Source organism: Natator depressus, chromosome 1 (assembly GCF_965152275.1).
Source record: "Natator depressus isolate rNatDep1 chromosome 1, rNatDep2.hap1, whole genome shotgun sequence".
In the NCBI taxonomy this organism is placed as follows: Eukaryota; Metazoa; Chordata; order Testudines; family Cheloniidae; genus Natator; species Natator depressus.
In genome coordinates, this window is record NC_134234.1 from 230,307,229 (window position 1) to 230,324,278 (window position 17,050).

The 17,050-nt window shown below is 39.8% G+C and overlaps 1 protein-coding gene across 11 annotated transcripts in view; it reads right to left on the reverse strand.

Annotated features, from left to right (window-relative positions):
• Window positions 1-900: 900 nt before the first annotated feature.
• Window positions 901-17,050, reverse strand: part of C2CD5 (C2 calcium dependent domain containing 5) — a 128,291-nt gene continuing 112,141 nt past the window's right edge. For 6 of the 11 annotated variants that reach the window (XM_074937607.1, XM_074937613.1, XM_074937622.1 and 3 more), the window contains 5 exons: window positions 7,859-7,909; window positions 6,760-6,861; window positions 5,672-5,862; window positions 2,206-2,352; window positions 901-1,834 (listed from right to left, as the gene is read on the reverse strand). In XM_074937607.1, coding sequence (XP_074793708.1) covers window positions 1,703-1,834; window positions 2,206-2,352; window positions 5,672-5,862; window positions 6,760-6,861; window positions 7,859-7,909 — 623 coding nt within the window. In that variant the 3' untranslated portion in view covers window positions 901-1,702. The remainder of the gene's footprint in view (window positions 1,835-2,205; window positions 2,353-5,671; window positions 5,863-6,759; window positions 6,862-7,858; window positions 7,910-17,050) is intronic. The other 5 variants (XM_074937660.1, XM_074937680.1, XM_074937671.1 and 2 more) reach the window with 2 other exon arrangements.

Below are 17,050 nucleotides of genomic sequence, written 5' to 3' on the forward strand. Positions count from 1 at the left end.
ACCCATCATCAAACTGGAGAGAGCTGCACTGTGGGATAGCTGCCCTAGAGCGCTGCTCTCATGGCAATGGAAGTGCTGCTGATGTAAACACACGCTGACGCCTGAGGAATTAAGTGAGTACACAAACCAGTGCTTTATCTTCACGGGTTCCCTATCACTGGTGAAACTTACAGCACAAAAACTCTGCAAGTGTAGACATACCCTAAATAAGAGAAGCTTTACTGATCACTGCCACAGAATTTAACAATGTAATTAAGCTTGATGAACCAACTCCCCTTAAGGGCACCCAATTCAAAACCTTGTTAAAGAGATTACTAATCTCTACCCTTCTTTATATTTGAAGATGTGCTTGCCATGCCTTTCCAAAAGCTTCAGCATGTAGCTATTATATGCTGACCTATAACGAACAAAAAAAATCCAGTGGGTTAATACAGAAATTTATTGTACAAAGAGGAATATGATTTTCATGCTCATATACAATGGGATATTTGGGTCTGACTACACAGAATATTTACATTCAAGTTTACACATTTATTCAAGTTCCATTTTAGATGTTGTCAACACACATTTCCACGAAATTGTCTTCAAATCTAAAAAGTCAGTCTTTATATTATTCTACCAAAGTCTTCAAAAGATTTGCTGGAAATGGATTGTTTCCTTTTCCTGCAGTACCCATCATCTCCCAATTATAGTATTTGAAAGGAAACCTGACTTGCAGAAGTTAATGTCATAAAAATACTTTAATTGTTCTTTTATCCAAGTTAGCCAGACATTTCCAGATAGCAAAATACAGAGGGCCTGATTCTGCCTCCATATATGCAGGTGACTGTCTCTCAGATTTTGTCTGTATCAATATTGCAAGATCATGCCCTAAAAAACTGGACTTCAGTAGTTTAAGACAATATTTTGCAGACTTTTTTTTTTTTTTTTTGGAAAGGATTGTACAAATGTTAATATTGAAATGAACTTATACCTGAACCAGATACAATAATTTGTTTTACTATAGTTATGCTTACAATGCAGCAACAATATCGAACATTTAAAATAAAAAAATATGTTGTACAATAAAAATATGCACTTGTTCACAAACAGCTGAAAAACACTTTAGCATGCTGTTAAATTCAGACAGTCATTTCTGGTGCTTTTTTCCTCTCAAAGTTCCATGAGCTAAAGCTCTTCACAGACTTAATTTCAGATCGATTGCTTATTTGGTAACATTTTTTTAAACCAGTTCATGATCCCTTCCTCATTCAAAGGCAGCTGATTCCAGTTTCTTGATTATCTTCCAGTTTGTTTCTTAAATTAACTAAAAGAGTAAATTAATACAAACAAGCATTATCAGACTCAGATACTGTTTGAGTTATTTGTTCTGACCCTCTCAAACAACTACATAAAGAAAAAACACAGGTAAGTTCCTGTTTTATTTCAGGAGCTCCATGGAATTCCTTTAGATCAATGCCTCATCTTCTGTCTAGATTTCACAGGGGCTAGTAATTAAAAAAATGAAATTACAGGGTACTTGCCAATAAAATGCTGCCCTGCTATTATGTAAAGTTGATGGACGAAGGTTAACGATTGTCTCTGATTTAGCTGATTGTAATATTTTCGAGAATTATTGACTTTTGAAGAGGCAAAGCTATACATTCCCACACTGTGCAGAGATCTTTTTACTTTGGGCAGAGCCATTCCATGTCTTCTGGCTTCATGTCGTGACATCTCCTCCAGCACTGGCAGGTTGAGAGACTGCAGCAGATGGTTGCACCGGTACCATTTCTAATTCAGATTCACGTACAACTATCACTGCATCCCCACTGACATTTATTAGACACTGTGCCTGCAAGGAGAGAGAATTTTTAAATAGTTAAATATATCCTTTATGGAGCATATTTTAATGAAAATCAATGACATTCATTCACCTAGGTTCTTGCCATATCATTCTGATATGTTAACTCTAATTCTAAAATAAAAATTAAAAAAACCCAAACAAATCAAAAACCTCCTATTGGGTCAAATTATGCCCACTAGATCTCTTCCAAGTCCACATAACTATATTTAAAAAAAAAAAAAAAAAGACAGAGAGAGACAGACTTACTCCTCTTTGTAGTTATGTGGACTGATTAGAATAACCTCATCCTACATTGGTTACATATGACATCAGCGGGTTCTTTAATGGTCAGAGAAATTGTCATTTCAATCACAATTTACCTGATTTTTGTTTGGGTTCTCCATGAAAACACACTGTTTCATTATGTACGAGACAACTGCATTCCCCCCTAAAGCCGCAACGTGAGCCCTCACCATTGCAAACACTTCAGCAATGAAAGCATGGAGAAAGCCACTGACACCACCCTCCTAAAAAGAAAAAACAGACACAAGTGGATTTTATGTTACTGTCACTAAATAGCACTGGATATCTTACTTATGTTTCTCTCCTTTCAAATTATTCCCTTCCAATGAATGCTGATTGGTATATATTTTAAAGGAGCAACATCTTGTCCTGTAAAATTGTACTTCCCTGTAAAATATAAAGACTGAACTTGTTCTGAGAGTTATGCATCACCTGCTTATGGGTGAATGAGCATCTGCTGAAAAACAAATGAAAAAATCCTGCTACATGAGTAAACAAGAAAAGAATAAAGAGGTTATTTACCTGTAATTGCAATTCTTCAAAATCATCACCTGAATATACCCACACACTTAAGACACTCCTGCAGAGTCCACAGTTTTGTTGGGACCCCCTAGAAAACTGGCTGTTTGGAATTGTGGGCACACTCTTCAGGGGACTGGATTTTTCGGATCTGAAATAATACGTGGAGCTGCAGGCAAGGCCAGCCTCTCAATTCTTTCCACTAACTCCAATTCCTGAAGAAACAGGAACTAAGAGGAGTCATGTGGATCTGTGTAATCATCTTAAAGAACTCCAGTTACAGCCCAGTTTTTGTCACAGTGGTGCAACGCCTGCTGATGACAGCCTGCTTTTTCCACAGTCTCTCCTGCATGTGGCGGAAGGAAAACTAGACACAGAAGCTGTGCTCTCTGTTCTACCCCCTGGCTGAATGAGGTCCCTGAGCCAGAACAGTTGTGACAGAGCTTTCCTTCTGTTGACCCCAACAGGATTTCACATATGCAGAGCATATTTTGAAAAACTTAAGGTGGAGTTTGTTTTTTTTTTTTTTTTTTTTGCTTGTTTATCTGCTGTGCCATGCCAACTAAACTGGGAGGAGGAGTGGAGAGGACACTGAAGTGTACTGCTCCACATATGGTTCCTGAGGGGACAAGAGAGTCTCCACTAACAGCCACTTTGAAGGAAGACAGAAAGGACTGAGGAAAGAAACTGAAGTCAGTAGTGCTTGAGCCAAAATAGCTGCAAAAGCTAGGAATGGAAGATGAAAGGCAGGAACACTGACTTCCCCTGTGTCTGCACCGCTGGCAGGCAGCAAAAGGGGCACAGCTAATCTTAGAAACCTGAATGACAAGTTTTGACCGCCCCAAGTTACTATAGATGAGTAAAGAGGCTAGGAGCCAGAAAACAGGAAATATATATGATGATTAATTGATAAAAGGCCAAAATTATTTTTATTGTTCCACAATATTTCCATGCACACAGCCTAAAGAAAGTCAACTGCAGTATATGGACACCAGTTTATCATCTGCATAAGACATATCCTGTCAAAATCTAAATCTACACAGATTACCGCATCAGTGCAAAAAGATCAATAGAATAATGATCCAAGTAAGTAGGCATAATAATCTAATGATACAAAGAGAAAGGAAAAGATTTTGTTTATCTGCATGTAGACTGCAGTATCTAAAACACACAGGATAAGTCAGATGTATGGCACCCTTCACTTTTTGAAACAAAGAATTTTGCAAACACCTCTGAAAGGGTTAAAGGGCCTTGGACTACTCAATATTCCATAAAGGAACTGCCAAACCATCATAATAAATAATAAACAGAAAATACTATACATATGCTCAGAATAATTTCCAAGAGTGGATATAATTTGCAACCATTTTTAGATATTATGATTATCTAACTGTATTACATTCCATCCGAGGACAATGTTGTATTAGGCACTGTGCAAACAGAGTAAAAAAAGGATCCTTGTCCTGAAGAATACAGGTGGGGAAACTGAAGCACAGAGAAATTAAGACCCTAGGGTGACAGATTAAGTTACATCATACATCACTTTGAAAAATGACATGTAGTTTTCAATTAAATTTTAAAGATATGTAAATTACAAGGCCATAATTTGCAAGATTCAAATGTGATGTTTGGCTGTCCAAAGCTTCTACAGTAGGGGCGAGCAAACTTTTTGGCCTGAGGGCCGCATTGGGTTTCAGAAATTGTATGGAGGGCTGGTTAGAGGAGGCTGTGCCTCCCCAAATAGCCAGGCGTGGCCCAGCCCCCACCGGCCCCCCCGGGACTCCTGCCCCATGCAACCCCCCCCCCGTTCCCTGATGCCCCGCCCCCCGGTCGGGAACCCTGCCCCATCCAACCACCACTTCTCCCTGTACCCTGACTGCCCCCGGAACCCTTGCCCCTGACTGTCCCCCGCCACCCCATCCAACCCCCCCTCCTTCCTGACTGTCCCCCTGGGACCCCTGCTCCCATTCAACCCCCCGTTCCCTGCCCTCTGACCGCCCCTATCCACACCCCCGCCCCCTGACCACCACCCTCCCTGAACTCCTCTGCCCTCTGTCCATCCCCACCTCCCCTTACTGCGCTGCCTGGAGCACCAGTGACTGGCGGGGCTGCAGCCATGCCGCTCAGCTGGAGCCAGCCACGCACCACGCAGCACAGAGCACTGGGACAGGCCGGGCTCTGCAGCTGCGCTGCCCCAGGAGCTCGCAGCCCCGCCACCCAGAGCATTGCGCCATGAGCTGAGGCTGCAGGGGGGGGGGAACAGCGGGGCAGGGGCCTGGCAGGAGGGTCCCGGGGGCCAGATGTGGCCCACAGGCCATAGTTTCCTCACCTCTGTTCTACAGGATAGCACTAACAGTAAGCTGCTTCCACTGGTTATACACAGTGGCAGGCTTTTCAAACGTTTACGGCATTCCTGAACCAGCTCAGATGTATGTGGCTGGGAAGGCTTGGAAAGCTGCTTGTTCAAATGGCCATATGTAATTTGTGAATCCTTGCATAAAAGACTGAGTAAGGAACCACAAAAGCCATACATGCTTTGAAAGCCTACCATTGATCTTTTCCTTTAACTAAAGATCAGTTTTTAGCATTTGAGCAAATCTCAGTTTTAGGGTCCAAAGGAGCTCCAATAGCCATTGAAATGAAAAGACATTTTTCCATTTGCTGGTTTTACTTTGTCTGGATGCTGTGCAGGGTTTGGCCTATACCAAAATGGCCACCAATGATAATGGACCCAGTGGTAAGCTCCCTGACCATGTAATGCTATTTTACTGGCTACATGGGTGAGTAACACTTCTTCCTACCAATTTGAAGAGTAAGCAAATGAAGCAGCCCTTTTTATAACGTGAGAGGAACAACAAATAAGTGGATCACCTTTATGTGACTCCCACTCACTTAGCACACAGTGCCTAAGTTGTGAAAAGTCAGCTCTCTTCCTGTGCCATACAGTTAATTCAGACAGTAAACTCATTTAGCTTTGTTATTATCAATTCACAAAAAAGTGCAAAGTCCTAATATGCAGCTCACCTCACGTAAAGAAGTGGTTTCTCGAATAAAAAACATGTTGATTATCCCAAGATACTTGGTTATTTTTGCCCCAGGGATAAAAGAAAGAGGTGTCATCTTAACAACCGAGACAGTAGAATTGGTGCATGATGGAACAGAACGGTGACGCAAGTGTCCCTCAGCCAGTGGACTTGCTTTGTCAAGAGAAGCAGCTAAAAAAGGTGGAAAAGAAAAGGAAGTAACTATTTAGTATGATCAGTGACTTGTTCTTAAAACAAAACAACTCTTCTTTATGGTTTCCAAATAGCTTGGTGATTATATTCAGCTGCCTGTGATGTTCAGCCATGTCATGAAAGAAAGGAAATTATCATGCAATGCATGCAAAAAGACAAAAAGCTGCAATGGAATTTATTTGGAAGAGTGGCATTCCTGCAAAAGAAAATATTGAGGCCAGCAGCTGCACATACAACAATCAGTTATCAGTGAAGGTAAAGGAAAAAAGGTGCCAACATTTTGAAATAAATATCTGTTGGAGGAACAAATTATTACAGGAAGAGTGTGAAAGTTGTCATGTTTCCCCAGTGCAGCATTTTCCATTAACATATTCTTCATTGTCAACTTTCAGATAACCTTAATCTTGACTAATTTAAGTAAAACAGACAGATCTTCGACCAAAGAACTACTGAAGAATAACTCACAAATTGCTAATTTAGTGATAATTGGTTTGACTGTCACCTACGTGATTGCTACCTGTTTCTCACAAATTTTTTTCCAAGTTTATACATACACCTACACCCACAAAGTGTATGCATATATGATATACAATTAACATGCCTATTTATAGCTATATACTTTATTGGTAACTGTTTTTTTAGTAATTGACAACTTGAATAAAAAGATTGCATTCTGCATTTAAACTACTAACTCATAATTCCTAAATTAATTTATTTTGAAACAGACACTAGAGAGCATCTGCAGTTTTTGCGCTCGGATATTTGTTCTGCTTTCGAATTGCAATGCCACTACTGGGTAGGAAACTCCACCCTCCACCACTGGGAAATCAGAGATATGTCTCAGATTATCATAAAGTGGTAGAAACATCCGCCTACTTGTCTTAATTGATCCACGCCTTATGGTCTGAGCTTTCAGTTTAATGAGCTCTATCCAGCTGTTGCATCTGTCTGCAAAGGAACTGTAATCAACTGACGTTGCTGAAAACACAGACAGAAAAACAAAAGAAAAAACAAAGAAAAAATATGGATGACGTCTCTTGCCCACCTCAATGCTCCTTTTGATGAAGCAATTTTCTGTATCTGAGGAAGAATGAATATCCCTTTCACGTCTGTTTAAAGGAAAAGTTAAATGTACAGCCCTATCCTATATTGTCCAAAGCAATGTACTGATTACTGATGATGTCACAGCTATAAACCGACTGTGACTTCATCACGGGAAACGTGTAAATAAAATCATCACACCTTTTTCTAGCTTCTTCACCTTAAGTAACTAGTTTTAGTTTCTTAATGTTATTTTAGCTCTATTTAATCTCAATTTGTATTCCTATTCTTTTTTTCACAAGGAGCTGTTGACCATGAATTTAAAGTTCCTGGATGTAACTATCAATCACTTCCCCTGCCTTCAGCCTGAAAACATGGTGTGGGTTAGGGTAAAAGTCATGAGTTGGAACAACCTCTCAATTTTTAATGTGCAAGTATTTTCCTTTTGAAACATTACTTTTCTCCCAAAAAAGCATTTTTACATTTAAAACTGAAGGGTTGTTTTTCTGCTATGACACTGTCTTGTTTTTAGGTTAGTACCCCTGAAACTGGTCTTGAGAACAGTTTGGCAAGCATCCAAGGACCTTTTAATAACCGATCTTTTGCACATTACTCTGTAAAAACAAAGGAGTACAAATTAACATTAAAGTAAGCCAAAACGAATTAAATAACAAAACTTTTCTCTGAGGAACTACTTCTCTGGCAGATATAGTTATATGCAGGAAAGACTCTCTTAATTAGTGCAAATAATCTCAACTATCTCTTGTGATTTTTTTAAAAAACACATTCTGATATCAATAAGCCATAGCAGAGCACGCATTCCTAGGCAACTGGTAAACACTTCCTGGGTGAATGAAGACAAATGCAAAGTGTGGACCAGTGGCCCAGGAATGTCCACCCTGTTCTGGCTTATGGCTAAATTAAGTGAACTCACCTCTCTGTGCAGCTGGTATACCTGTCTGGGAACTTGCATTCTCCAGGACCTCTAGTAAGACAAAATGAATTTCACTCATGTAACATATGAACAACATTAACTGCACAGATATGTTGTACAAAGGATCTTTTTTCTTCTATTACAGGATTTTAGAGATTAAACTGGCAGAAAAAAAGCTCTCTCTGGTGGTTTTAGGGTCTCATTACAAACATGAATTCAGTAAATACTACAACTATGTGGATTTGATGAATGTACTCTTGTACCATAGTACAATCAATCAATCAATCAACTTCACCATTAAATTTAAAACACACACTATGATATGAAACTATACATACTCCTTGGCACTCAGAAGTACTTGGGTACCGTTTAGAGCAACTTGCTAACAAAAAAAGACAAAAACGAGAGACTCTGCAGATGGGTAAACAAAATTATAAAAGTATTACAGTGTGATTTTTGAAGAAAGATTAAGTGAACCTAATCTGTATAATTTAGATAAAAGATTACAGCGGAGGACTATAACAGACTATATATGCAATGAAGCAGATTAATGGTTAACCCAGTTGATTGGGTGCACAGAAATGCAGAGCATAGAGGATATGCATAAAGCAACTGTTACACAGAGGAGTAAGCAGTAAAAATGCAACGCTCTAATCCAAATTAAGATATTTAAATTATATTTGACTGTGCTCCAAACTTTGTTACAATTGTTGACGGGAACTAGCTAAGGTTGTTCCAATACACAAACTATTATTTTAAAGGTTTTTACATAATAATTATGAAATTTTTCATCCTCAGCTGCCTGAAATTGAGCAAGACTTCCAAGAGTTTTTTATGTTGGCTTTTATTAGAGCGGGCGGTGGGGGAGGATGGCATACCGCACTTCCTATGGACTCAGTTGTGGCTTTGCTCCAAGCCCCAAGCTACGTGCAGCTCATAACTGTGCTATCCCTGAAGGAGGAGACAGAAATTGATGCTCAGAAACATAATGTGCCTTCCGGTTTCCCCCTGGCTCCTAGGAAATACTCTGAACCAGATCTATACTTGGCACAGCATACTTTCCACAGAATGATGACAGTAACACTCGCTGGTACTTTGGGGCAGAGTGCACTCATCACCCATACAGGTGAACAATACAGGCTGAGGTAAGTAACAGCTCTGTGAAAGCTGCTTCTTCCCATGCTGGTACCCATGATCTGGATAAACAGCTATAGCTACTGAGATGCCAAAATTATGAGTTATTGTTATTTAAGAAATGCCCATCAAGGTTTTTTAAACAAACAAACAAACAAACAAAAACCCCACAAAAAAACAAACAAACAGAATTTCATGGGACAAAAAAAAAAAAAGACCCTAGTTTGAGGGTTTTTTTTTTTTTTTTTTTTTTGCAAAATTTCAAAGGCCTGCTGTAAACAACAGAGGTGTGAAATCTCCTCGTAACAGGTCACAGAATTATTTTATAATGGAAAGTGTTGGACAACCTAAAGATAAGGGTAATCAGTTCCTCCTAAAATGTTTTAAGTCAAGTTGTAGTTGAGTTATTAGTACATAAAATTCAGAAGATTTATTTGGAGACAGTTTTAACTTCCATGAAACTCAAATAACTGAGCAATTTTCTTCATGTTTTGGGGAGGGGGAAAAAAAAAAAAAAAGTCAGGCCAAGACGGATATTCCTTCCGCACAAATAAAGCAAGAGGGCCATCTAAGGCCCCAATTTTAAAATTCATTGTATGTGAGCAGACTGCAGTGCCCATATAGAGTTCCACTGAAGTCAATGGGGGTTCACATGGGCACAGCAATACTCCCACACACAATGAACTGCAGAATCAGGGTGATGTAACCAGTGATCTCCAACAAATTTAGTACTATAATCAATTTTTACACCAAGCTGAGAGTGCTTTCTCTGCTCAGAAATGGGATCTGTTTGAGGAGGATCCTACCTTCTGTCAAATTATTCAAGCTTGATAAGAAATACTGGATAGGTTAATATTTTGGGCCCAAATCACCACTGTTATTCCCTCTGGGAAAGATCCAGTCATCGATGGCTCCCCAGTAGGTTTTAAAAGCCTTTGCACAACTTATTATTGCTTTATTCCAATCCCATTTTATTCAATGAGTAATAACAATTATACTCAGAAAAATGGGATACATTCAAGCCATTTACATAGCTCTCAAAATTGTTTGGGGAAGGAATGCAACAAGCATGACCATAGGACTTTCTCTTCCTCTCCATAGGTTCATATACTTGTTCAATGTACTCCATCCTCCCTATCAAGATTATTTCTAGTACTTTCCAACAAATTCCCCAGGGATTTTATAAGGCATTCCTAATCCCATGAATTATACAAGAGCAATCGTTAAACCTGCCTAAGAAATGAGCAGCCTCAGAATACACTGTGTCTATCCCCAGGATGTGCTTTTTCCACATGGTTCACCTTTGCTGAATTTTCCTATAGACGATGTTGCTCTATGAAATATAGTCATGTCTGCTCTTTGTTTCTCTTTTTTTCCTTCTTATGATACATGGCCTCTTTCACCTCTGAGATCAGACCATGTTTTCAGTAGTACACTATATAACAAGCTGTTATACACAGAGCTCTTCATTTTCAGTTTTTATTTTATTTAATTTTTCACAGGAATTTATCGGTGTTTATTACTACAACAACAAAAACAGGTAAAAATCGATGCAAAAAACTATTAATACTTTCTATGGGTAAATGCCGGGGTTTATTTTGGTGGATGGAAGGACAGGGAAAAAGTATTCAGTAGGGAGTTCAATGTGGTTTGCTGCCAAACTAAAACAGAACTCAAAACACAATGCCACCTCTGAGTTTAAGAATATAATATATCTGTAATTCCCAAATAAACTTTTCACTTGAATATACAGTTTACTGTTGTAGACTTAGAACTGTTAGCCTATAAATATTTACATTTCATAATTGGGTCGCACCATTTGCAGCGCATACACTCAACTTCATCCTTTTCTCCTTTTTTTTTTTTGTTTTTGTTTTTAAACTTTCAAAAATACTTCCTTGTGTTCTGAAATGTATTCTGATACTGATTTTTGTTTTCTTCCCATTTTAGTGTTTTGGATCTTTAAACCGTTATCTGCTAGCAGCTTGACATGTGTACGTGGTGAGTGTGAGATTCATCAGTATGTTCAGATGTGTATGCACTTCAGAGTTTGTTTATTGTGTCTTCTAGACTAATACTTAGCCTTGCTTCAATAGGCAGCTTTGCATATACCCACAAACTAATGTATTATCGTAACACATATATCTCATGCAATGTATTGTATTTTCCAAACAAAACAAGTTATTTTTTATATATTTGAATGATATAAAAGTAGGGTGAAAATCAGAAAAAAATGAATACTTATTATAAAACCTGAGATTTTTTTTGATAAAAATTGGTTTAAACTGAAAATGAGGGGGCTTAATTATACAGTACAGTAACTCCTCACTTAAAGTTGTCCCAGTTAATGTTGTTTCGTTGCTGATCAATTAGGGAACATGCTCGTTTAAAGTTGCACAATACTCCCTCATAACGTTGTTTGGCAGCCGCTTGCTTTGTCCACTGCTTGCAGAAAGAGCAGCCTGCTGCAGCTAGCTGGTGGGGGCTTGGAACCAGGGCGGACCAGCAGCCCCCCCATCAGCTCCCCGTTCCTCTAAGTTCCCTGTGCGAACCTGCCAGCAGTTCAGCTGTCCCTCCCGCCACTGCCATGTGCTGCTCCTGTCCTCTGCCTCGGAGCTGTTCCGGGGAGCCTCCTGCTCGCTGTGTGTGTGTGGGGGGAAGGGGGCTAATATCAGGGTGTCCCGCTCCCCCCTTACCCCATTTCCATAGAGCGGGGGGGGGGGCTGAGGGGGGACGACACACGACAGGGCTCAGGACAGAGCCTGCTGTCTCAACTTCCTGATCTGGGTCAGTGTACTTAAAGGGGCAATGCGTGCGTCTGTCTGTCTGTCTCTCTCACACACACACACACACAGTGTGTGTCTGTCTGCCATGCTATCTCCCCTCCCTCCATTCATGCTGCCTTGTAGAGTGTGAGGCTACATTAACAACATGTTAACCCTTGAGGGCTCAGCTGAGTGCTAGTTCATCATTTAGCAGTAAGGCATTCCCTGGGAAATATCCCACCTTCTGACTCCACCATCTCAACCAAGCTTCACAATCATCACTGCTGTGTACAGTATTAAATTGTTTGTTTAAAACTTATACCATGTGTACATATATATAATATAGTCTTTTGTCTGGTGAAAAAAATTTCACTGGAAACCCCCCCCCCCACCTCTTTACATTAATTCTTATGGGGAAACTGAATTTGCTTAACATCATTTTGCTTAAAGTCGCTTTTTTCAGGAACATAACTACAACGTTAAGTGAGGAGTTACTGTACTTGTTTCTAGCCTAGGGAATTTCCTGCTCAGCCTTGAGGAATAATAAGACATTATCAATAGAACACAAATATATTTAACTCAATCCTACCTGACTCTGGGGTCAAGCATTAAAGAGCTAGTACTTAATGGGAAAATGGCAGAAATCCAATACCTTCTGAACAGATATCATGTACCTGTCTCACTCTTTCTTCTACATTCATTTGAGAGCACAAGAAGTGTTCTGCTCAAATTATAGAAGACTTCATAAAACACTTTACAAGAAAGGCTTGCTTAGCTGAACTCATCTACAAATGGCTCAACTTGAGAGACTATACTGAATTCAGCCACCCACTTTTTGCTGATTTTTACAAGAAACTGTAACTCTCAGATGAGATACTGGAAACAAGTTACAGCCTTTCCCTCCTCCTTATATCTATCATTTACTTAGTAAAAGTCTGAACTGTTAGTATTGCCCAACTCCCAAAGTTCAAATATCATGAACTAGGAGCCAAAGAGCCGTAATAGTTTAAAAATCCATGAGTTTTTTTTGGCAGAGTGAAGCAAGGCCCTACACTCAACTTGATGGCATTTGTCTGTCTGTCGGTCTTGTCTGTAAGGCTGATTCCCATTGATATGAGAGGAAAATCAGGGCCACAGCTCAATATGCGGGTCTCTCTCATTGGGCGTACAGCTCAGCCTACCATAAGCAACAGAGTGTGCGACTCTGTACTTAAAAAATAATAAATTTGGGACTCTTTTTCTTTGCTTCCTAAGCTTTCAGGGTGCACTCAGGTCACAATTCCAAACTTTTCTCCACAATCATGAGGTCTAGGAACGTATTTTTTAAAAAATAAAACCAGAGATTCTCATGTAATCACAGGATTCCAGGAACTGGGCTTTAAGTAAAACCCATGAGATTCATGATTAAATCGAGAGGGTTGGTAACATGGCTATGATTAAGATTGGTGAAAGGCCCTGGATTAAGTAAACAGTAAATGCTGCAGAGGCTAAGGCCCAGATCTTGCAAGGAAAACCATGTGGGGAGACTCTGTCAGCATGTGTAGAGAGTTCAAGTCCACCTATGTTGTCCTTGCACAATCAAGGTGTAGTTATCAAATCTATTGTACTTTCATCTGACAGTCTCGCCACAGTTTTACAAAAGTCATCCAGGTCTCTCCTATGAAAACCTGCATTTCCAGTCTGTTAAAAACCAGTCATAGTTGTAACAGATAGCACTTTTAAAATTTGATCATATTTAAATGGATTATCACTGGTTTCTGGCTACTCAGAATGGCTAAAGGAAATAGCTAGCACAGCATCACAGGGAGCCATGATAGCCTTGTCTACAAAAAAATTACTCCCTGCTTGCTAGAGTTGTTAGCAGTGGTGCAGCTTAACTCGCACTGGAACAGAATTTAGTTACAAGTCTAGACCTGGACACATCATGTTTCCTTCTGAAAAGGACTTAAACACAATCTGTCCTTGCCTACGCTTGCAGTTAAACTGTGCTCCAACTTTGATTTAGCTGCACTTGTTACTGACACCCATTGTCAGCAATGGGTAATTTTCATAATGTAGGAAAGTCTTATCAGAACCAATCTGGAGCTAGTACAGAAAGTCAATCTTAAATAAATCAAATTATAAATAATACAATTTCTGGGACTACTAGGTCTGTGGATTATTTTTTTATTTACATTATCATAGCTTCTTTTCGCTCTTTCAAGTATAAGAACAATAACAGTAAAGTAACTTGAATTCATTTTAATATACTGTTATATACTTACATAAATTGTGCTGGTTTTAAAACATCTGCTGTACCTTAACAGGACACTCAACTTGACATTTTTTTAAAATTCTCTAATTTTAAGAAATTCACATTTCTGAAATATCACCCTTTAAATACTAGAATATATGTATTTTAAATTTATTTTTAAAGTTGTATAAAGATGCTCCTATTTCCCTGCTGACGTTCTGAAGAGTCTTTACAGCAAGGGAGAGTGGGTGCGACCAAGAGCCCCCTCTTGCCCTTCCATTCATATACCTGTCTGTTGGCCAGCATCTTCAGCAACAGCATCAAAGTATGACCTACCAACTTCTAAACTACTCCAGGACCTGTACTGGAGACCCAATAAGTCAAGGACCTCTTCTTCCTTTAGTCTCCAAAGATCCAAGAAGAGAAGAGGGCTTCACAACCCCTTCCCTGGCTGCTGTTGCTCCCTAACCTGGTGCAGGGAAGAAAGAGGCTCAGCTGCTCCACTTCCATGCTCCCATTGCTACCAGCCAGATTCAGGATTATAGGGGAGGAAGAACAGGGTGCCCAAACTCTGCTAGGGTTCCAGGGACTCCCACTGTCCACAGATTGCTATTAACCACAGAATAATGTGACAGGTCTCTGGGAAAACGCCTCACTCACTCTTCTGGACCCAAACTCTGCTGCTGTTGCAAGTAAACATCCTCTTAAAAGGCCTAGGAAAGAGCATGTCTCCCTGCCACAGAGCTGCATGAGAGTACTGCCATCAAACTAGTATGTGAGATAGGACAAACAACTGACCAACAAAACAATGAAATCAGCTATACAAAAAATGTCACCAAATGTACAATTTAAAAGTGAAAAAGAGAGAAACATTTTCTTTGCATTAACTTTTCAGTTATACTAATCTTGGGTTTTACTTTACCAATAGTAGACAAAAGTGTGCAGACAGAAATGTGACGTTCAAGTTGACTGTGTGCCCCTTTAATATGCTGCGGTGGTGGTGGTGGTAGTAACAACCTACTGAAGCCATAAAGTGTATTATGAAAGCTTTAAAATGAGATAATATATAAAAGTCTGCAGGCTATTATATGAATATGAGTCTTTGTAGACTTCTGTTGCAAGGATGATAAAAACACTATTTTTTCATTAGTGGTCAATATACCAAAAGATTCTGTGCCAGTATATTAAAGCTAATGATAATTTTACAGAATAGTAAGTAAAATATGGGGGATTATCATCAGAGTAGATGATTTACTTTTCAGATAATTATATAATTACATTGAGACCCTAGTGCCTATATGTAACCAATCAGAAGAGATTAAATAACTGTCTAGTTAAAAGATTCCAGAACAGTGTACTGTACAATATGACAAAATGTGAAGAACACTGAAAAAGGTTATTTGCTTACATATGAATAGACTACCCTCTACTGGTCAGTGGCTAGTACGCAAATAAAGTGTTCTAGTATTAATAGAGTGAAAGGATACTGAAGACTCACAAATACTATAGTGAGTTAACATTGAAATCCATATTGAAAGAAGGCTAGTTTGTGTAATAAAATAATGGAAACCAAGGAAGTGCCACATCAGGGATGCCATCACGCTTAATTTAATGGAGAATTAAGAGAGCCAGTTACCAAAAAATCGAATGTAATCTTTGGAGAATGGTCTCCTGCTGCCACAAATGATGAATGTTTCACCTCTCCCTTCATTGTGATTACAGCTGGGCAAAGAGGGTTGAAGGGGAAAAAAACAGAGGTCGAAATGGTTATGCCTGGGTTTTCAACCGTTCTTCCTGTATAACTGGCTAAACTGTTAAAACATTGACTCTCAAAGGCATGAGAGATCTAGGACACTGACTGATGGACACCAGAATACTCGGAAGACTAAATAATACCCAGTGCCTTAGTAAAACAACAGAAGATAACTTTGAAATATCCATCTGGAGCTTAAAATAAAGGGAAGCATCTCTGTTTTGCACAGAATTTGTATATGTATACCAGATTGTTCACAGAGTCACAGAAATGTAAGGGAGAAAGGGATCTCAAGAGGTCATTTAGTCCATCCCCCTACACTGAGGCAGGGTTTAGTATATCAAGACCATCCCTGATAGGTATGTGTCTAGCCTGTTCTTAAAAACGTCTAATGACAGGAATTCCTCAACTTCTCCAGATAACCTGTTCCAATGCTTATCTATCTATCATGGGGGCTGCCCCTTAAGGGACGGGGGTGGTCAGGCACCCATCTTAACTGTGGACTCCAATAAGGAGAATGAGCAAACACAGATCTACCTGGGGAAGAGATAATTCTTTAACTAGCTGGGTGACAATTAACTAGTTAAAGAACATGGCCTTATGAAGAGTTATGATGGCTCAGAAAGGAAATTAGAGCTCAGAGAAATGCTTCAAAGCAGAGGGCTTCCCAGGGTGATGGAGCCTCACTAGGAAAGGAAACCAGGGAAGAGTGCTACTTGCAGGAAAGGAAAAGGAAGACCTGTGAATGCCAAGCCCTAGCAAAACCTGGTCCCAGTGGGAGGACCTCAACAGTAAGAACTCCAGATCACAAAGGAATTATATGCTGCTCCAGAGAAGGGTTTCTGGGGTTTAAACTCTCTGGGTACCCTGAACCCAGAGGAAGAACCATTCCTCAGCTGATAACAAGAGGCCCTGGGTCAAAAGGGCCCCACTTGCAAGAGTCTGGTGGAGGACACAGATAAACTTAAATTGGGTTGACTGACTAAGGCTAACTCTGCCCTTTCCCCCCATCACCCTCTGCCCCCCTACCCCCAGCTAAGATGCTGAGGTGGAGGCTTATTTGCAGAAACATGTTCCACCTTTCGATTAGATAAACTAGACCGCTGAAAGAGCACCATTCAATATACATATAAGTCTCACTGCATTTACAGAAAGCATGCTAAGGGGAACTGAGGTAGTGACAACTGTGGTTCTACACTGAGCTGGCGGGGGGGGGGGGGGGGGAGGGAGAGACACTCCAAAGGTGCGTGCCTGGAAAAATCATGGAGCAGGCCCTCAAGAAATCAATTTTGAAGCACTTAGAGGAG